We start from the raw sequence: 20836 nt of genomic DNA, 5'->3' as shown, positions 1-20836 counted from the left end.
GGGCTGAAAAGAGAAAAGAGCTGCAAAGAAGAAACATGCCACTCCCCCGACCCCACCTCCTGCCTGTTCTACCAGCAATTTAGTTCTTCTGTTCTGGCCTCTTTCGGATGTGTCTTACCTCTTTTTTTGTGTGTATTCCTAGATAGTAAGGTACGAAAGAGCAAGGGGGAGTGTTACATGGACACTTAGCAAAGTTTTGAACACTTAAGATGTTTTTCTGGGAACTGGGCCACAAAGGTGATTTATGAAACACCCGTCAAGTTTCCTTTTGATCACATCAGGAATGCAAATTTTAAGTAGTTGGTGTGACTGTCATATAATATCTGGGGTATGCCTCCACAATTCAGGAAGTTTTCTTGAGACAATGAGGATGGTTAGAATGAGAGGGGAATAATCATTCGTTTGCCCCCGCTGCCTTATTTTATTTTATTTTATTTTTTCAAGTGTGAAACACACAAAGCAGGAAAGAGACTGATCCACCCCAGGGCGACTCTAGATTCCTGTAGTGCTTAGCGTCACTGGCGCGCCAGGAATGGGGTCGTGGTGGTCACGCATTACCGTTATTTCTTAACGAGTAGGTGAAGTGCGTTTGGTCATTTGACAACTTCGGGAACTCAGGTGGTGGGACTGGGCACACTAACTCAAGTTCAGGGACTCTCCTTGTCAGTTCTCCCGAAAACTTTGGAGAAACTCTATCGTGAAGCCTCAGGCTTTCCTAGGAGGCACTGCTCTTGTTTTCAAAGTGCTTAGTCTGTTTCGTGTTCTGCACGTAGTTACAAATACAGGTGTTTTCCTTCCAGCCCGAGTCCCCCGTTAGGTGCAGGTCGCTGGAATCCTCTGCTCTGAAGTTGAAAGCGGGAGATGGAATGAGAAGGCTGACAGCTCGCTAGTTCCTCTGCCACGCTTCCTAGGTCAAGTTTGCTAGCGCCCCGTTAAGGCCTGGGGAACAAATTCAGAGCTACTCCCGGGGGAGGGGGGAGGACGCTGGGGTGCCCGGAGTGGAGCCCAGCGGGCTGGTCCGCCCCAAGCGCGCACGCCCCAGCCCTGCTGCCGCTGGGTGCCGAGCAGGTTCCAGAGCCGCAAAGAGCCGGAGAGCGGCTCCGCGAAGGTCGCGGATTGGGTGTTCCAAAGGTCCGCAGCAGCCGGAACTGCAATCTGCCTCGGTGGGCTTCCTTTAGGCCGGGGCAGAGGGGCTGGGGAGTCGCGAGCGAGGGTGCTGAGGGGAACTTAAGCGAGTAGAAAGTGGCAGCGTCTTGGGGAGAGCAGTAAACTTTTATTTTCCTCCCACAGCAAACAAAGTCGAGGCAGAGGTAGCGTTTGGCTGCTAATCTGAGGGGAGAACGGGGGATGGGGGGGGTCGGAGAATGCGGGGTGTGGAGCCTTTGGAGGACTCCAGAATCCAGCCCCCTGGCCGCTGCGCGCTTGTTGGGGAGGACCTGGTGCTTGAACCCGAGGGCAGACACTTGTTCTCCGCCAGCCCCGAGTTGGGGCTTGCAAGGAAGCTTGGTGTTCAGAGCCCCTTCCCGCGTGCGAAGGTCATTTGCGCTTTTCAGTTTCGGACGAGAGGACACTCTGGAAGGGAAGGCGCAGGTCATTTTCAGAGCCTCTTGTAAAGGACGGGCCGCCTACCGAGAGTGGAAATCCTTAATTACACCCTTCTGCCTCGAAATCCATCTTCCCGGCAGTGTCTTGCACTCCTACCTCTTCGGGTGACTCCGCTGACCTGAAATGCCCACCCTAGGAAAGATCAAGCAAAGTAGTTTTCTAAGAAGGTTAGAGGTTTGATTACACAGAGAAGTGTTTCCACTTTGGTCCAAAGCAATTACCCGCCCCTCCCCCGTCCCTCTCCCCCACCCCCATCCCGCAACCCAGAGAAGAAAAGGACAGACCCCCCCCCCCCGGCACGCACGTACCCCTGCACTTTGTATGCGTGTGAATTTCAGAGGGCGCTGTAAGTTCATTAGTGTTTGCAATCAGCGGCGGGCAGACCCCTCATCAGAGCCGAAAGCCGGCAAGAGCCATTCATCAGCGTGAAGTGTTATTCACGGATGACCCCTAAATCACGGCAAGAGTAGTAGATGCACTGATTGGTCACAGCATGGGAGCCTTGGAGCTTTCCCGTACCCGACGCGGCCGGGAGGAGGGAAGGAGGGAGGGGCGGCGAACGTGGTTCAGTCCGGCAAGTCCCATTTGACAGAAAAAGGCAGTAAACGGGGAATCTCTTTTTCTGAATAAGGAAGAAGAAGAAATAAAGTACCTGTCATCTTGGCAAGTGGCGGAGCGGCGGAGTCCAGGGTTATAAATGATCGCAGCCCGGGCCAGCTCGCCCTGTGATTGGGCTCTCCCGCGATCTGCACTGGGGGAAGCGCATGGTAGGCTCCTCTCCTCCCGCACACACACTCGCACACACACACGGACACGTGTACGCGCCTGTCTCGGGCACACTCGGCCCGGCGCGTCCCCCCGTCACACAGTCAAGGTCCTGGATGCCGCTCCCCGGCACGGCGCCCTGCTCGCCTCCTCACCTTGTCCTCTTCCTCCTCCCTCGCCGCCACCGTCCTCCGGCTCCCCCGCCGAGCACCGAAAACTCCGGCGCGGCCTCTCCGGCGGAGCCGGAGGCTTAGAGGGGCCGGCGGGAAGGGAGAGGGGGAGAGCGCGGGGGAGAAAAAGAAAGTGAACTCATTGGCGCTCCGGCGCGCCCGCCCTCCCCTCGCCGCGTCCCTCGCCCGCCGCGGCCGGGCGCCGGGCAGGGAAGGAAGTTGTAACACTTGCTGTTCTCCCCCCGCCCGCCCCCCGCCCCGTCCCCCACGCTCCGCTGCCTCGGCGGGGCCCCCTCCCCCGCGCCCGGCTCCTTTGAATTTGGCCAAGTGCGGGGTGTGCGCGCTGCCCGGGTGGACGCGGCGGCTGCGGCCGCGGAGCGAGCCGGAGGCGCGGGCGAGCCGAGCGCGGTAAGTGCTGCGCCGCCGCCGGCGCGCCCTCCTTCCTTCCTGGGGTCCTAGTGCCCGGGCCGCGGCGCCGGGAGCGGGCGGGCGGGCGGGCCGGAGCCGGCGCGGACGGCGGCGCGGTGCCCCGCGCGGCTCTGGCAGGCGGCAGCAGGTGGGCCAGCCCGGCTGGCCCGGGAGCATCTCCTCGGCGTGCGGTCTCGGCGGGTCTGGCCTGCCAGTTCCCGGCCTCTCCGTCCCCGCCCCGCCCTCGCGTCTGACACCTCGGGCTGCCTGCTCAGGTGGGAACTTCGCCGGCGCCTGGCGCCGGAGGAGCTGGGCCGGGCGCTGCGGTTCCGGGGAGCCCCGGGCTCGCGGGCAACCCGAGGGAGGCAGCCCCGGGGGCCGGGCGCTCCGTGGGGGCAGGGAGTCTAGCCCGTCTGGCTCAGGTCGGGGTGATCCCCAGTTTTGTGGCGGGGCGCCGCGTCCTCGGAAGGTGTCTGAGAAGATCTTGGGGGCCTCCAGCGAGCGGGAAGCCCTGAAATGGCACCACTCTCCGGGGCAAGTGAAAAGGAGTCTTCAACTACCAGGCGGCCCAGTTGGGAATGGAGAAGGGGACGGGAACGAGGGGCTGGGGTGGCGTGGGGAGGGGTAGATCTCGACTGAAACTTCATCGGGGCTGGGAACAAGCAGATAGCCTGAACTGGGCAATTTACGAATCTGCAGCTCAATCTCCGGCTGTGTGGTGTTTTCCAACCCACTGGAAGAAGCTTCAAACATTTTAGGTTGAGGTGGGCTCTATCTGATCTCTGCTGAACACCTTATGATGCAGTTTGGATTCCGTTCTTACTGCCTCACCTTTAAGGTAGCTGTAATGGTAACCTGCTACTAATTCTTACTGGGGAGGAAGGGTACCAGGTAATTCTACCGTGCAATGCAGCAGATACATTTGTTTTCTGAAGTCATGATAATCTAAAGCTAGAGAAAAGTTTCCAGGTACTTTTGGGTAAGTGCTGTGGAAGTGAAAGGGTGAGGGCTGTCCAGGCACTTTTTACAGGGCCCCAGACAGCTGGGATTCCGGAGAACAGGACTGTCTCTTCATAATACTCTTATTTCTTATCTTCTGACAGTGTATCTGTCAAACATTTGGAGGCTCTGGCAGAATCCACTGGGTGGTCTTTTCGCTAGAAACAGAAATATGTTCAGGCGTTACCTTTCCTTTCTGTTGTCAAAAACAAAACCAAACAAAAAGGCAGGACTAGCATCTTTGGAAAGCCTGGAAGCGTACCCCAAAAGGTGGTATTGCAACTGAGCAGAACTTGTGATTTGATTCTTTTAGTGAATTTGCTTAGAATACGATGCATACCCCTCCTCCACCCGGGTGCCTACCTGGAAAAGTATTTGTGGTCTATCTAGGATATTAGGAACAGAGTTGAGAATATAATGAAAACTCATTATAGATTTTAATATTTCAGTTGAAACAAAAATTTTACAAATACACCAGCGATCTTGCTTTGTGCACTCCTTAATACATTCTTAATTATCTAAAACTTCTAGCTTTTATTTCTTAATATATGAAATTCTTGTAAGAGCCTTGGAACTTTCGATTTGTGATTCTAAATGCAGAGCAAATATTTAATTCTTGCTCTAAGTGTGAGAGGTTAGTTCAGTAATAAGACTTGCTAATCCCACTTTAAAATGTCAAGGCATTCACAAATTATTCCTAAATTCTTCAAAGATGGGGTTTACAATGAGTTTAGTTAAGTTATTCTGTTGTGTATTTCAGGATTGAATGTATCTCTCTTCCTGTTGCATTTTCCTTGCCAATCTGCCTTTTTTTCTTGTTTGAATTTTAGTATTCTTCTTAACTCAAAGATACTATTTTTTTGCTGGTGGTCAATATATTTTATTTTAGACAATTTAGAAGAGAATATATATTATGAGAGAAAGTAGTTCCTTTAAGTAAGACAGGTATATTTTTACATATACTACACAATTTTTATGAAAATGTACTAATAACTATACCAGTGCTTATATATTTGAAAAATACATTAATATCCTGTGCCAACAGCATTAATGTTAGCGACTCATTGACAGGAAGTATCGACCCTAGTGAGGACTTCTTAATTATGTAAAATAAAGCAGATAAAATTATAGTAGAATTCTGACTAATTTTTTTTTCCAAATTGAATCATTTTGAATGGCTGAGTTTATTTTCTAGAAAGAAATGTTTTAGGTAAATTATAGAGGCTTTTCTTACTCTGATCTTTTAGGCGTGTCATGAGTCTTTTGGTTAGAAAAGAGAACCTGCTTTATTAGGGTGAAGACAAAGAAAGATAAGGATGCTTATCTTTGAATAGAAGAAAGTACCTAAATAGAGTGAAAAGTTTTACATTTATTCGGAAAGAAAACCTAGCTAAACCATAATAATCCAGTTAGCAAGTTCAAGCTACTCTTCCTTAGCTTTGCTTCTGAAAGCCAAGAGTTAAAATTATTTCCTTTGTAGAGAGTCAAGCAGATAAGAAACCAGGCAAAAGTGTATGGCTATCGTTGTGAGTAGAATGACCTATCAGGAATACTTGATCAACTTTGAGCTTGATGTACAGAAAATGTTTTTCCCATTGCTGTGAAAGCATGTTTGGAAATAGCCAAGTTTGTTCTGCCTACAATGGTTTTGGGAAGTAAGTCCTGAAGATAGTCATAGTCTAATATAAAAGCAGCATAAAGACAATTTTGTTTGTTTATTAATATTGATCATTTTAATAAATACATTACCTGCTTTTTATTAAGCTCTATTTATCCCTTTAAAGTTTTTATTTCTGGGCAGCTGAGGAATGTCATCAAGGTATTTTACTTACGTGAATCGGTGTATTCAGCAGTGTTAATGAATTGTCTGCCCTTTTCCTGAAGATGTGCTGTAGAAACCTGTTAGGCATGTCCATTGACACATTGCTTATCTACCCAGTGTTTTATTTGATAGCCAAATGTCTACTTTGACTTTTAGAACATACTCTCTTTACTTCAATTGAGAATATGAGCAAAAAATACAGTAATTTGCTATCAAACTTTTACTCTGATCCACACCCAATTATATATCTCTTTGAATTTTCAGTTAAAGCCAGTGTTAATGATAGTCGAGAAGAATTTAACACTCACTCAAAATAAAGAAGTGTATTGAAAAGACAGCATAATAATGTTATGCTACTTAGAAGTTTTAATAACCAAGTCCTAAAAATTATGTCATGTAAGCTTCTTTCAGAACACATTCAAAACCTTATTTTGGAGATAACAGATGTTTTAAGAATCCTGATGGACATTTTGTACTTAAAAAAAACTTGTAAGTTTCAAAACTGATTAATTGTTGTGTCTTATAAAAACTGATTTATTTCATACTTTTTTATATACCAAGCATTACCATTATGAAGCTCTCCTTCTAATTGAGATTAATGTTTCTGAGCAAAGAAGTGGTTTAGAGGGCTGCATTCATTTTGAGTGCTGTTGTAATCAATTTTAGATACAGCATTCCACAGTGGGTCAGTTTGCATCCAAACCTGCCTTATTATGTAGAATTAACTTGTTGGTGATTGATAGTAATACTTCTACATCTTGAGAAGTCATTTGTTTCCAAACAAGTGTGATGGCTTGTATGAGTTTTAAAATATTGCTTCTTATAATTAAAACATCCTTTGGGGGACTTAATTTGAACTTTCTCTAAGAATTGTATAAAGCATGAGGAAGCAATTCATTAATACATATTCAACTGCAATAGGCTTTTTTCTTCCAAATACAATATGCCTCAGGTGTATTTTCTTGTTTGTCAAAAGGCTTTGTGGTCTTTTGGAGTCATAAATGGTAAACATTATACAACTAGGTTATTTCCTTTTTTGTTTATATCAATATTCTAGTTGAGTTTTTCAAGGAATTCTTAGAATTATAGATCCACGTCTTGCACATGCATTATAACTTTTATTTTATAAGGTGGTAGGTATAATCTTGACAATGAAAGGTAATGCATGTGGAGGTAATTCTTTATCCTCTTTGGAAACCTGGAAAGATGGAGACTATGATCATCCCTACGACGATGTTTGCGTTTGTACATTAGCGGTGTCTGGTCTCAACTTTATCAGCATTTTATTCTCTTCCGAAAGACCGTGTGAAGATTTTCTTGGACTTTGGTCCACATTGCATTGCTTACTGTGATATATGCTTATAGTCTCAATAAAATAAAGTATCAAAAGCACAAAATCAAAGATTAATATAGATAACTATTCTAATATAAGTCATCATCTCTAGAATTTTTAAATAAAGATGTGACTGCTTTATAGTGAATATAAAGTTCCCACAGTGCATTGTTTTCTGCTTTCAGAAAAAAAAAACTTGGTAGGAAATATGTTTATTATATTTTAATTTTCTTCACTGTAATGATAGATTATGTACACTGAATTAGTGTTGTTCCATTTAAAAGCATTCACTAAAAACAGTTCGAAACGCTAAAATAATGTCCTTAAAATGCCATTTTCAAAGCATCATCTTAGCCCCCCATTAGAATATAAACTTTCCAAATGCAGAAATATGCTCTAAGATATAGAGCTGTTTCAAACACCAAAACCATAATAGGATTCCTTCACTGGAAAGAATGTTGATTTGTGTGTATCTGTGTGTGTGTGTGTGTGATTTCGATTAAATAACTCGGGTGACTCGGTAGTTAGAATAGCTGTGTAGAATTCCTGTAAAAGATAATAATCTACTGAAACCTCCTTCCTTCTACTTCAGATAAGTTACCGAGCAAATTAATGTCAGTATCCTAGAACGTACTCACAGCCACATGAATATATGATTGAAACCGTATAATAATAAAAAGGAGTTTTTACTACCTTGTTGACATCCTTGCAGTCTAGAGGTAGCACTAGGGTAGTACTGACTTTTCTAACAGGTTTGGGATAGGTGGCAGTCTTAACTGAGTTCTAAGACCTCAAGGAGGTAGCAGACGGCTTTAATGTTTCTGCAGCATCTGTAGAATACAGCGTACCACATCCCCAAACTATGGTTATCTTCTTTCCTGTGAGTTAAGGAGTGGATGATCACTTATGGAGAGATGGCACTTTTGAAAATGGAAGTGTTTTGAGACAATCAAGTGCCTATATTCACACTTGTATTGTCATATTCAATTATATAAAAGTTACTGTGAGATGCTCTCTGTTGATAAAGTGATTTCCAGTATGGTGACATACTTTTTACTTTGATTACAGAAGTTGGGGAGCAGTGGGATGCTGTGATTTGGTTTGCCCAGGGGTGGGGTCATATTATTTAATAATAAGCAGCTATTTTATAACTGGGTCTACTGGGTCTCTGCCTCAAAACCAATGGGAGATACAGAGAGAGAAAGAGGTGGAGAGGGAGAAGTAAAGAAGAGGAAGAGGAAAGAATATGAACATGAAAATCGTTTATAAAGAGTGATGGTTCTTTGAGCATTTTCTGTGTGTAGCAGTGTTTTTGACAGGAAAGGCAATCTATAGGGGGCAAATTTGGTCATTGCAAGTTAATTGGGTAAGTACAGGAGAAAATTAACTTCTAAATTTTTTTCACTTTTAAGTATTTGCATTTTAGATCCAAGAATACGAGCATCATTAGTTTTTAAAAATTAATCCAAGAAATTCCAAATATTGTTTATGGTTCTTCATATTGACAGAGAAAAGAAAATGTGTTAACAGTTCTATTTTATAGGTATATTTTCTTTGTATATGGGACTGAACACCAAATTATAATTTTATAATTCTCAGATTTATATAGACTTAAAAACAAACATTCTGATTATTTTAACAAACTATAGAAATGATCCCTGAAAGTATAGTCTTCATTCTGATTATTTTAAATGATAATTTAGGAGGTGACTTACAAGGTCACTTATCTTTGAAGATAAAGCTCATAATCAATAGATTTTAGTCATTCTGTCATTTCTTCCATTATTAGTTACACTTACCAGAATCTTGTGATAATTCTCTTCAGATTGCCATAATTTAGAAAGAAATAACAGCTTGGTAATGACTCTCTGCCTTCAACCATAGTCTGAACCACTTCTAAATAGTAGGATGACAAAAAAAGAAAGGAAGGAAGAAAAGGTACTCTTTTATGAGAATGGATTATTTCATCTCGAGTTCAGTTAAGTTCAACTGATACTTTACAATTAGAATTGTGGACCCACTATCATCGCGAGGAAGTGAGGTGTCTTTTTGATGACAGGGGCTTTTCCGAAGAGAGGTCCTTCCTTCCCCCAGGAAGCTCTAGCATCCCTATTGTGGCCAGCATTTGGCTTCCGTACTAGGGAGCTACCTTAGGAGAGCTAAAATGCTGGGACAGCACGTTGGAAGGTGTTATGCAGAGAGTGAGGAGACAGGACCGGAATTAACGTAATTTACAATGAGAAATGCATGAAGTATTTTAATGGGTTTGCACGAAGCACTTACAAATATGTTAATATTGGGATATGTTTATTTCGGTAATTATGAAAGCGATCCTACCGAAAAGTGTACTTGTTTATTCTCAGTCTACCAAATGCTCTTTTAAAATGTGACATCTATGCTAATAGCTTTATCAGAGAATTTGAAATTTGTCAACATGTAGGTGGAAAAAATTGGCAAGGGACTGGTCCTTTTTGCATAGCTCTTTTCAAAAAGAAAAAAAAAAAGCTGGCACACGGCTTGTCATTTAAAATAATTATGAAAGCCAGAAGACAGCTGTAAATTTTATTTCCTTCAGAATTTATAATAACTTCCAGCTAAAGAAAGCTGTCAGACCTATAGTTCTTGAAGAGCAAACCTGACTTTTTATTTCCTCTGAAGAACAACAGAAAAAGCCTCTTAAACCTTTTTCTATGTTTATAATGAAAAATGAAATGAATATTTAAAATGTAAACTTTTTCACTTAATTTTGTGTAATGATAAGGATAATAAATGTCGACCAAAACACTGCAAGTCATAACTAATTTAAATAAATACTAAAAGTGATTCACTGTAATATCGAAAAGGAGTAAGAGCTATTGTACACAAACGTATTTTGTCTCTTGATTGTCACAAAAATGAGACATTCTTCCTACAGCAGTCTGGCTGAATTTTATGATACCATCAATAATAGTTTGGAGAATAACTTGACACAATCAAATTAACGAAAATATTAGTCCTCTTCATGTTCTCTTTAGGAAACATTCCTAGAGAATTAGAAAGCCCTCAAAAATAATCATACCTTCCAGCAAAAAGATGTTTGTTGCCTTACAAAGCTGTCGATGAATTTGGGTTCAGAGAGGGGTGAAGGTCGAGGAGAACTTCTGCCAGAATGTTATCATTCAAATTAGAACAGACAGGGGCACCTGGGTGGCTCAGTTGGTTAAGCAACTGCCTTCGGCTCAGGTCATGATCCTGGAGTCCCAGGATCGGGTCCCGCATCCGGGCTCCCTGCTCGGCAGGGAGTCTGCTTCTCCCTCTGACCCTCCTCCCTCTCATGCTCTCTGTCTCAAATAAATAAATAAAATCTTAAAAAAAAAAATTAGAACAGACATGTTCCATCTGTAATGTATTTCTAAGTGGATATTTCGATCTTAATTTTCAACCAGTCTCTCTCTGATGACATTGCTATAGCATATTTAACATTTAAAATAAATTTCACCTTAAACAGAAGTTAAAGTTCTTACTCATGTGTCAAACCAGAATTAAATCCTCACGTTCAGAGTCATTTTTATGCTCCCTTATAACTTTTTCTTGCCGAAGAGAAATAGGATAGCCTATTCTGCATTTCCTGTGATTGAAAAATTAAATGGAACAAAATTCTCCCTTACCGTTTACTTTTGCCCTAGCGTATACAATCTCTGAATGAGAACCTGGCATTACAAAAAATTTTATAAACAATATTGGCATGTTGAGTTGATTTGCCAAAAAGATTTCTTTCTTTGTCACTAATTTTAAACATTACATGTGTGGCAGAAAGAAAACTTTTTAAATGTTTCCTCTCTTGTGTTTTGATTGTGGTATTATTTTTTAAATTGTGTTTCAATTTGTATGATATTAGGTGGTATAGTATACGTTTAGTGTTCTACCTTTGAAGGAAAATAATATGGATAATAAGGATGTAATTTAAAAATTAAATAAATGTAAAATTATCCATATAGGATTTGAAACATAGTACGTTATAGTTAAAAATGCAGTACCAAACAGAAATCTTCGTTTTATATGTTCAAATTCAAATACTGTTTCATTGACGATGTATATAATTAGATCTCAGTACTTTAAATTATTTACACTTACAGCTTTTATCTTTCACATGGTTCCACCAATCAGAACTTCATATTTTTATTTAAATCGATATTATGCTCTATAGTCCACAGTTAAGAAATCCAAAAATACTAGTTATCAAAACATACAGTAATTCCAATGTAAGTTTTTAAAGAGCTTAATAGAAATTAAGATGATTAGGTAAATCTGGTGTTCTAGATATCATAGAAACACTAATGAATATCCCCATCTTACATAGTCTAGACACTGGGAGACTATTCATTAATATATATGCATGCAGTATCCACACAGGTCACCAAAAAGTTATTTATTACAAAACTGAAAGATGAATGATGTATTGATATTATTTTCTTTAAGTCAGACAGCAGGAATGCATTTGTAAAATAAAAGTTACATTTTAAGATAATCACTTATTGGTATTCTGGTTTAAAGTAATCTCAATAAAATCCATATTATCTTTCATTTCATTTAAGTATGATGTTAGCAAGTTGAGTCAGCCCTCAGTCAGTATAGCCATGGCAAAAGTCTAATCTTTTTTACTTCAAGTTTTATATAAAACCTGCACTTTCCAGTGACATACTTCATCTCCACTGTGCAGGTGTTTTCTGAGATTTTGACAAAGGAGAGATCTGAAGGAGAGGACCGAGTGCTTGTTTTAAGAGATGCCATCAGTTAATTCTGTTCACATCATCTGATGAAAGTAGCATTTAAAACAGTATTATACTTCAGATAGGAATTTTAACATATCAAGCTGGGTGAATTTCATATTAAGCTATCAGCAAAAGCTAATTTCGAATTATTTAAAACAAATCATTAATGTATCACGTATTTCATTTAAATGTGATATAAGGTATATGAATTGGTAGTGTAATTACCACTTGAGCTTTGAAAAGGCTATAATTCACATTAAAAATTTTAAATGTTGAAGAAAGCAAAGTACTAGTAATTCTCAGTCTTGGAAATTGTTATCAATGTAAGCCTTCTAGGGACTGCATTATTTTTTGTTATCTTGCTTTTACCTTTTTTAAAAAAAAATATTGTACCTTCTGTGGTATTATCACTTAATTTTAAGTCTGAAACATAAACATTTGACTTAGGAATAGATGTCAATTATTAGTACACATTATGTATTTTTTTTTTTCCCAAAGGAAAGTTTCTCAAGGCTTTCTGGGTGAGGTTCTGGTTCTTTTAGGATTAAGAAGCATTGGTATAAATGGCTAATTTTGGTAGAAGAGTGTTACATAGTTTTTAAGTCCTCCTTATTACTTTTAAAAGAATATCCCATCAGGAATAGGAAGCTTTGTGGATAAGCTGCCACTCTTTGATGAAGGATTATGCATTCTCCCCTAAATCTGTGATCCCAGAATGTGTTACACAATGGTTTTATCAAGTAGCACTGGACTAGCTTGGCCATCATTTCATTTCCTTGAATAAGTTAATTGCTTCCTTTCCTAAATCTAATATTTATGTAGAATTTTAGTCTAAATATACATTCTAGGCATTAATAGATCCAACTCCTAAAATCCAGAGGTTAATAATTTGATGCAAGATAATGAAGCCAGAAAAGTTGGGAAGGGTGCTTTTACATTTATGCCAAATGACAAGTGAATTGATTATTGTGAGGTACCCAGTCACTTAAGTGGTTTGCCTCCTCAGTCCAGTCTGCAGGATCCGTGGCCTGATTGAAGTTCCTTGTAAGCTTTTCCCATGTTAGTGATATTCAAAGCAACTTGAGACAGAAATAACAGCGTATAAAAATGAAGCCATCACATATTATTAGTTAATTTTCTCTGAACATGTATGCAAAAAGTGAGCATATCATAGCATGCTTTGGTTATGGGTTAAAAAAAAAGAATGACTATTTTGTTATGTGATTATATTCCCATTAGCATGAATAATTTCATGCAGAGCATTAAAAGTATGATAAAAAATGTGTCATGTTTTAGGAAGATTTTTTTTTTTAGTAAAAGAAATATATTAAAAATGGAATGGTCAATTCAGCCTATTAAATAATCAAGTATCAAATATTGGTTAATTAAGACACTGTAGGATGCAGTGATGCCACATAAAAAAGCATAATTTATTAGACAATTAGTGTTCCTTAATAAATGGGTTCTTATTTCTGAGCCTACTAGCTTTTAAAAGTTTTTAAAAGATGGCAAAGTTTACTATAAAAATTGCAGAGTGCAGAAGTAAATTTTTTTGCAATTTAAATAATTCTGGTTTTGTATACTTATTCATTGAATCATACTATATAAACTTCAGAAGATGACTCTGTAATGTTAATATTACTGTTCTGAGTTATTAGCCTCCTAAACTTTGATACATGCATAAATATATATATCCATTGCAGAAGACATATGAATCTAAAAAAAATGGTTTTATTTTTAAATATTATATAGAACATATTTATGAAAAGCTATTTAAAAAATATCACTTTTAATGATCACCTTAATAAAACAATTGATTATGTAAACCTTCATAAAAGATTCTAGGCTTTTATAATTGGTATAAATATGAGGTTAAAAAATAAACAGTACTGTTTGGAAACTAGCTAGATGTAACCAAGTTTCAAGTACTTCATAAGATTTTTAGAAGAATTTAATTAATACCTTAAAATATTTTATTTAGATATTTGTCCAGATTTCCAATTTGTTATTTTTAGGAAAACACAGGGTTTAATACACTGCAAAATAATTTGTTGAAAAACATTTGTCATCCTGTTTCCTGTTTTTAATTTTTAGAATATATGTGTTTTAATTTCACGTGTAAGAGTAATACAGATTAAGGATTTTGAGGAGCAGGGGCTTTTTTTTTCTATTTTTCATCAGCTCTGTAGCTGAACCCTTACAATCTCTTTCTTCATTATTCTAAGCCACTATCAGATTCTAATCTTTGCTGTGTCCACAGCTGTTTGAGGATTTTTTTTTTTTGCAAATGTAATTACAAATACATGTGTTTTGTGCACCTCATTTCCCATAAATGCTTATAAAGGAAGATGAAAGGGCAGAGGACGGGCTGCTTACAGGTGCATGGGTGATTCTATTGGTTTTCAAATTGTTATGTCAGTGGTTATGAGGAAGAATTGCAAAGATGAAAACCCAGCAACTTTAGCTTCAGTGATGCTCGGCAATAAAAATCACTGAAAATTTAATAATTTCTCTACAACGAGTACCTTTTTATGGAGTTAAGTACCACCGAATCAAGTGGTTTCCATATTTCTTTGGGTCACGTGTCTACAGTGATGGTCATAATTTAAACCCTAAGCAAAATATGATAGTTTTTTTTTTCACTTCTTAAAAACCCATTAGAAGATGACATTGTAGAGAGAGATTTATTAATCCCTCGCATTTATTTGGATGTGCCAAATTGGAGAATGATTGATGTCACATGGGCACTTAACAAATGTATAGTGATACAACCCTGAAGAAATTAGAGTGCTTTCTGGAGAAAATTCAACGTATTTGCTTGCATTAATATTATTTATAGAACAAAATTGGAAACTAGCTATATATAAACCCTAAGAAATGTGAAGTGTGTCAACTTTTAAGGACAACCTGTCTTCATTATTTATAATATCTCTCTTTTGTACTATCGGGATGTTTCCATCTCTGTGGACGGTGGGATTGGCTATCTCTAGGAATAAGTAAAGGTACTTTCTGTGATTAGAAAAGTGTAGAAGATGACTGAGTTCAATACTTACTACTTTTAGGAAGGTGTCAAAGATACTGCATAGAAACACAATTATTTTTGTTTTCCTCTCATTTGAGAGTCTAGAGAATATCTGTTGCCTGATAAAAATTCTTTGGAGAACAGGGCAGGCAGGATGAGGAGTGGGATAAATCAGGCTTCATTTGAAAAAGATAGCAAAATGGTCTGCCACTTTTCATGTAAGCGTCTTGATTGGGGAAGAAGGTCTTCAAAATGAAAAGCAAAAATAGGAAAAAGTGCTTTAGTTTCCAGAAAGCTTTTGGGAGTTGTTCAGGGGAGGAAATGTACTGCTTACCTGTCAAAACTTGAAAATTTTCCCCTTTTATATTTAATATAATAGAAATTAATAGTGAACGGCTGCCATTGAACCTATAAAAATCACGAGGCTGTACAGATGTAGTAAAGGTCTGCCCTGATTTGAACGTCCATCTTTATTTTTAACATGTGCCTCACTTCCACAGGCATTTTTCCCTCTCCCGATTCATTTAAATCAAACCCCAAGTGTTTTGTCAGTGTTCTGTGTCCAAGTGACTGTGTCCTGGGGAAGATTAGAAGAAACAAGACATGATCTCAGACCCCTAGGAAGTTTTCACTTCTAGCTGAGGCGTGATGGAAGAGATAACAGACAGTTATTAAGGTTATTAAGAAAGCTGAAAGAGGTATTGGAAGAATTACTGCTTTGGGCACATCGTACTCTAATAGCCCATGGGTCTTTGAAATGGCAGAGAACTGAAGGGAGTACAGCATCTAAGGCTTTCAGCACACAGCTTTCCTGAAGCCTACAGACATTAGCAGAGCCTTGAAACTCCATGGACGTTGGGAAGGACACGAGGCAGTAACTACTGAAAAACAACAGAAGTGCCCTGGGGCTCACAAGGGTTTAAAAGGATAGACAGCTGAGTGAATCAGAACATGGGCCTAACACTTCTCCACACAGGCATGGCCGTAGACATCCAACAAGAAGGATCATGAAGAGCCACGGACCTGGGAAGAACAGAGGGTGGCCATTTGCCTCCTTCCCTGTGGAATAACTTGGCAATGTTCATTGCAAGCTTACCCACAAAAGTGCTGCGAAGGCAGAGACCCTTCTCTCTCTCTCTCTCTCTCGTTCTCAGCACAGCTATTTTCGAGCGCAGTGCCTGGCCCATCGGTAAACAAGCGACATGGGAATGAAACCTTCCCTCCCTGCATGTCAATGTCAAGTGTCCTCACGAAAGAATAACTCCTCCCTACAAAAGCTTTGTGGTCTCTAGACTTAGGTTGTCCCCTAGGACCACTAAAATTCTCAAAGTGTATATTCTGTTATTTTAAGATTGCCTGTGATTCATGTTAAGTCTGTAGTACCAACAATAAGTTGTTGGCATTTAAATGAGAACAAAAGATACCACGGTAGAGGATGGATCTCTGAAAAAAATTAACAGTCGACATGGACAGGTGAGGGGATGCCGAGACAGGGAAAGCGAATGAGCAACAGAAATCAACCACAGCGAGCCCAAATTAGCGAACAGGTGAGGACAATGCCAGCAGGTAAAGGGGATGAATGAAATTGGCCATTGTTAGCTTCGTATCACATTTGCGCTTCCACACAGATACACGTTCTTTCCTAGTTCCCAAAATATGTAGTTCTCTTTGTCTTTCATTTTGCCACTTTTGAAAGAGACATGCACACAGAGAAATGTTTCCATACCATTAGAAAAGCAGCAGAGCGTGTTTGATAATAAATAGCGTTGGCATTGCCTCAGAAATGGAGACACGGGGTGATGGGAACCGGGCACGGAAGGACACACGCTTCGCCCAAAAGGAGACACCACGTCACACCTCTAGACTGGTTGTTGCCATGTGGGGGTGAAACAGTGTAGCCAGATTGCAAGAATTTTCAAGAAATGCCAGAATATGAATTATGTGAAATTTCTAGATTTTGAAATGTTGGCTCATTAAAAAAAAAAAAAAAAGGCGCACAAAACACACAGATAAAACAAAACACGTCTGCAGGCTGGGTTTGGCAGTTGGGCCCCCAGTTTGCAACCTGTGATGTAGATGCAGAGATCTGCATGATGTCTTTGGGAGATCGTGGGTGAGCAGCAGGAATGGAGCAGAGGATCCCCCATAGAAAAATCTGTGATGAGCCTGGAGAGAGAGCTTGGGCCCAGATTGTGGATTATCTTAAATGTCATCCTCTTCTACCCATTTTTGAGGGAAAAAAATGTTTGCAGTTTGTGGTACACTTTTTCCAGCTTTAAAACAGAAACTCAGGTTGCCAGCAAGCCTTCTAGAAGCATTATTCGTGCTAAATCAGGAAAGGGTTAAGGGACAGTAGCAGTTACAACCCATACTCTTGACCTTTCACTCAGATCCTTCAGATCCTTCTCTCCCAGTCCCCCGTCTTCTGCCCACCAGGGACTGAATGTACAATGAGAAAGCTGTAGCTAATCTCGTTTTCTACTAGCATTTGAATATTACCTGAATCCAGATGCTAAATTCTATAGGAGAGGAAAATCCATAGTTAAAGATGACATATTGGATTAGGTCATACCCATTACATTAATTGAATAAAAAAGAACACTTTAATTCTAGAGAGGAGTTTAACTAGAGAAGCCTGCTCTAATCGCATTTCTGTCATTTATTTCCTGTGTGACCTTGGGTAAAGCCACCCTGTCTCTGAGCCTCAGTTCCTTATCTGAACAACAGGATGGCTAATAATGGTTGGTGGCATTGCTACCTATTGTCGAGAGCCTGGTACTGAGCCCTGCACACTGTAGATACCACGGTGCATACAAAAATCGGGGTTGTTGACATACCCACTTGAGGGGTAGGTGCGAAGATGAAATGAGCTGAAGCACGGAGAGGGATCACGTGGTGTCGGGTGTGTCGTGAGACGTCCTGTGTGCACGGGAGAGAGTAGGGGACGCTTACCCAGCAGCGAGACCACTGCAATATCAGCTCTCCAAATTAGCCAAGAAGAACCAAACAGGAGTGACAGAGCTTCTTCTCTTTACTTGGGCTGTCACCTTAGAAGATCTCTCTTAATTAATGGACAGTTTTTAACAACATTCATTCTCTGGCTTGCCACGTTACTGATTAGAAGTGCTAAGTTCAGGGGGAGGACGAGTGGAGATACCCTGCTCAGGTGTGGGCTGCGGACAGCCAGCAAAGTAACCGCGTGCAAGGGCTCATCAGAGAGCAGCTACACAAGAGCACTGATTAGAGTCGTGAACGCTCATCATGATGGTACAGAGTCACTTAAAGAGGAAGAGAGGGCAATGTCTGTGATATTTTACAAACATTTATAGGAAAAGGATGAAAAGATTTTTGACATTTCAAGGAGAATAAGACTCATCTCTAAAAATTTATTCGAAGACACGTTCTTTAATGATGTCAGATAACTGGACTATTTTGTGTGGGGGGGGGGAACCCGTTTTGACAGGGTCAGCATTTTAAGTATATTCTGGCTCGTATTTTTAAAATGAAAGTAGGGATGCCTGGGTGGCTCAGTCGTTAAGCTCCTGCCTTCGGCTCAGGTCATGGTCCCAAGGTCCTGAGATCGATTCCCACATTGAGCTCCCTGCTCAGTGGGAAGCCTGCTTCTCCCTCTCCCACTCCCCCTGCTTGTGTTCCCTCTCTTGCTGTGTCTTTCTCTGTTAAATAAATAAAATCTTTAAAAAAAATTAAAAATAAAAAAAAGAAAAGAAACTGTCATTTTTTCCATGGCTGTTGGAATTATATATGTATATAAAAATATACATAAAAGAATAATAAATAGCATTAATTAATAATATGATATAAATATAAAAAATAAAAATAAGCTATATAGATATGCATTATATATTTATAAATTGTTTTCTATATTATATATAAATTGTAATATTTAGAGATGCCAGGAGACTTCTCATGGAAATTTTGTGCTCAAATTTAAAACATATATTTAAAACCTATTGATATATTAAGGAGAAATAATTACAAAACAAACCGGAGTGTAGTGAAAAATGTTTCCGTTTAATTAACAGAATTACTTAGCATTTGGATATATCTTGTTTGTTTCTTTCAAAAAGATAGGATACAAAACATATCCACTAGCATATTAGTTAGCCCAGTGGATTTCTCAATGTTTTGCTGAAAAGCAAATTTTAAACATTTGTCTGAAATGTTCGTTGGCTGCAACGGAAGGTGGCCGCTTGTGTTCTTTTTTAGCTCCGATGTCTTTATTACATTATCATTTATAAAGCATCTGTTTTGAGTCTAACATTGGTTTAGGCTTTGTGAGGAAGGGATGCAAAAATAAAGAGGATGTATATTTTAGAAGCCCCAAAGAAACAGGCGCTAAGTAGATGGGAGTACTAACAACTCAGAGCTAGAATGAAATCTGAAGATGTAACGCAAACTGTCCACCCCACAGGAACTCAAGGAAGAGAGAGGAACGTGTAGGGTGGGAGCCGTTCTCTAGCACTTCAACTTCAACATTTCCAGGACAATATTCTTGGCGGCTTTTCTTTCAGGCTTGAGGACTACAGCTGCCCCTTCTGTATCCACACCACCATCCTCTTTGATCACACAAGGTAGAAGTCTAATAGCCATCTTCAAGATGATCCCAGTGCTCCCTACTTACGTCTGACCCATCATCAGATCCTGCTGATTCTCCCTTTGCTGAGTTTCAGTGCGCTGTTCCTTGCCATCCTCACTGCCAGTTTCCTACTCTGGGCTCTCATCATCCCTCATCTTCATTACGAATGATGTCTTCTAACTGGGCTTCCTGCCACCCAACTCACATCTCTCCCATCCATTTTTCTAGATTGCCCCCAGGGAATATTCTTCCTAATATCCTGATCTGGTCATGTCACTGGCTCATGAACTCACAGTGGCTCCCTTTTTTCTGTAGGGTGAAGCCCAAACTCCTTAGCGTGGCCGTCGGGGTATATTCTTCATGGTCTAGCCAAGACCCTGTGAAGCCCACCTCCCAGTGGGGTTCTCGTGCACAGCATGCTTTTACACAGGTTGATATGCTGGCTAGTTCCCCATGCACCAGACAAGCCTTCCCATCTCTTGCCAGCTTAAATGTTCTCTGTGAAATTGTTCTTGATTTTCTCAGTAGAATTAATTGTTCATCTCTCTCTCTCTCTCTCTCTCTCTCTCCTATACCCTTATCATAGTATATGTCCACCTATATATCATTTAGCTCATTCTGCATTGTCTTCCAGTTCAATAGAATGAAAATGTTCCAGGAGTATGAAGGAATTTAAAAGATCATACAGGTGAAGCACCTGATTTTAAAATGGGACGAAACTGAGGCTGGGATAAATAAGGAGCCATACCCAGTGTGTACTGCCAGTCGTCCTTGCCTTTGACTTCAGTAGCATCCCCTGAGAAGCTCGAGCTTCCCTTTGCTCTGTGGCACACTGCTCCCTGCATCTTAGCAAGTCTCTCTTTACTGCATTGGTGTCTTGTCCTCTTCTAGTTGGTCTGCATATACTGGAGTTCCTCAGAAATTAGCCCTTAGACATTTAGCCGTCCTCGTTGTGGCCACTCTCCCAACCCCTGTGATGTCATAGATTCCCAGGACTTCAGTGATCCCCCGTAGGCAGAAAGTTCATAGATATTCTACTCTAAAGCTCTCCTCGGGCGCCTGGGTGGCTCAGTTGGTTAAGCGACTGCCTTCGGCTCAGGTCATGATCCTGGAGTCCCTGGATCGAGTCCCGCATCGGGCTCCCTGCTCGGCAGGGAGTCTGCTTCTCCCTCTGACCCTCCCCCCTCTCATGTGCTTGCTCTCTCTCATTCTCTCTCTCTCAAATAAATAAATAAATAAAATCTTTAAAAAAAAAAAAAAAAAAAAAATAAAGCTCTCCTCTTAACTCAAGATCTACATATCTGGGGTGTGGGGGGCTTATAATCTGTCATCCAAATGAGGCTTGGAGTGAAAGTGGGTACCAA

General features: G+C 40.6%; 1 protein-coding gene across 1 annotated transcript; it reads right to left on the bottom strand.

The window, feature by feature from the left end:
* Positions 1-471: 471 nt before the first annotated feature.
* LOC118009814 (translation initiation factor IF-2-like) lies at positions 472-3701 on the bottom strand. Its single transcript, XM_035003840.1, has 5 exons — positions 3509-3701; positions 2526-2678; positions 2258-2351; positions 1702-1737; positions 472-1572 (listed from the first exon to the last, which is right to left on the bottom strand). Exons 1-5 carry the CDS (start codon positions 3699-3701, stop codon positions 933-935), a joined length of 1116 nt encoding a protein of 371 aa, XP_034859731.1. The 3' UTR covers positions 472-932.
* Between the last annotated feature and the right edge of the window lie 17135 nt (positions 3702-20836).

Source organism: Mirounga leonina, unplaced genomic scaffold (assembly GCF_011800145.1).
Source record: "Mirounga leonina isolate KUSES-001 unplaced genomic scaffold, KU_Mleo_1.0 Mir_128, whole genome shotgun sequence".
Classification (NCBI taxonomy): domain Eukaryota; kingdom Metazoa; phylum Chordata; class Mammalia; order Carnivora; family Phocidae; genus Mirounga; species Mirounga leonina.
Note: the sequence above shows the minus strand (reverse complement) of the source record. Positions and strands in the feature narration are given on the sequence as shown.

Excerpts from the sequence above, each read along its gene's own strand:
- LOC118009814 (XM_035003840.1), bottom strand. The coding sequence starts at position 3,701 with ATGTTTGAAGCTTCTTCCAGTGGGTTGGAAAACACCACACAGCCGGAG. Across the intron at positions 2,679-3,508 it reads ATTCCCAACTGGGCCGCCTG|TTCACTTTCTTTTTCTCCCC; the intron begins GTAGTTGAAGAC and ends AGCGCCAATGAG. Across the intron at positions 1,573-1,701 it reads CAGCGGAGTCACCCGAAGAG|AGTGTCCTCTCGTCCGAAAC; the intron begins GTAGGAGTGCAA and ends CTTCCCTTCCAG.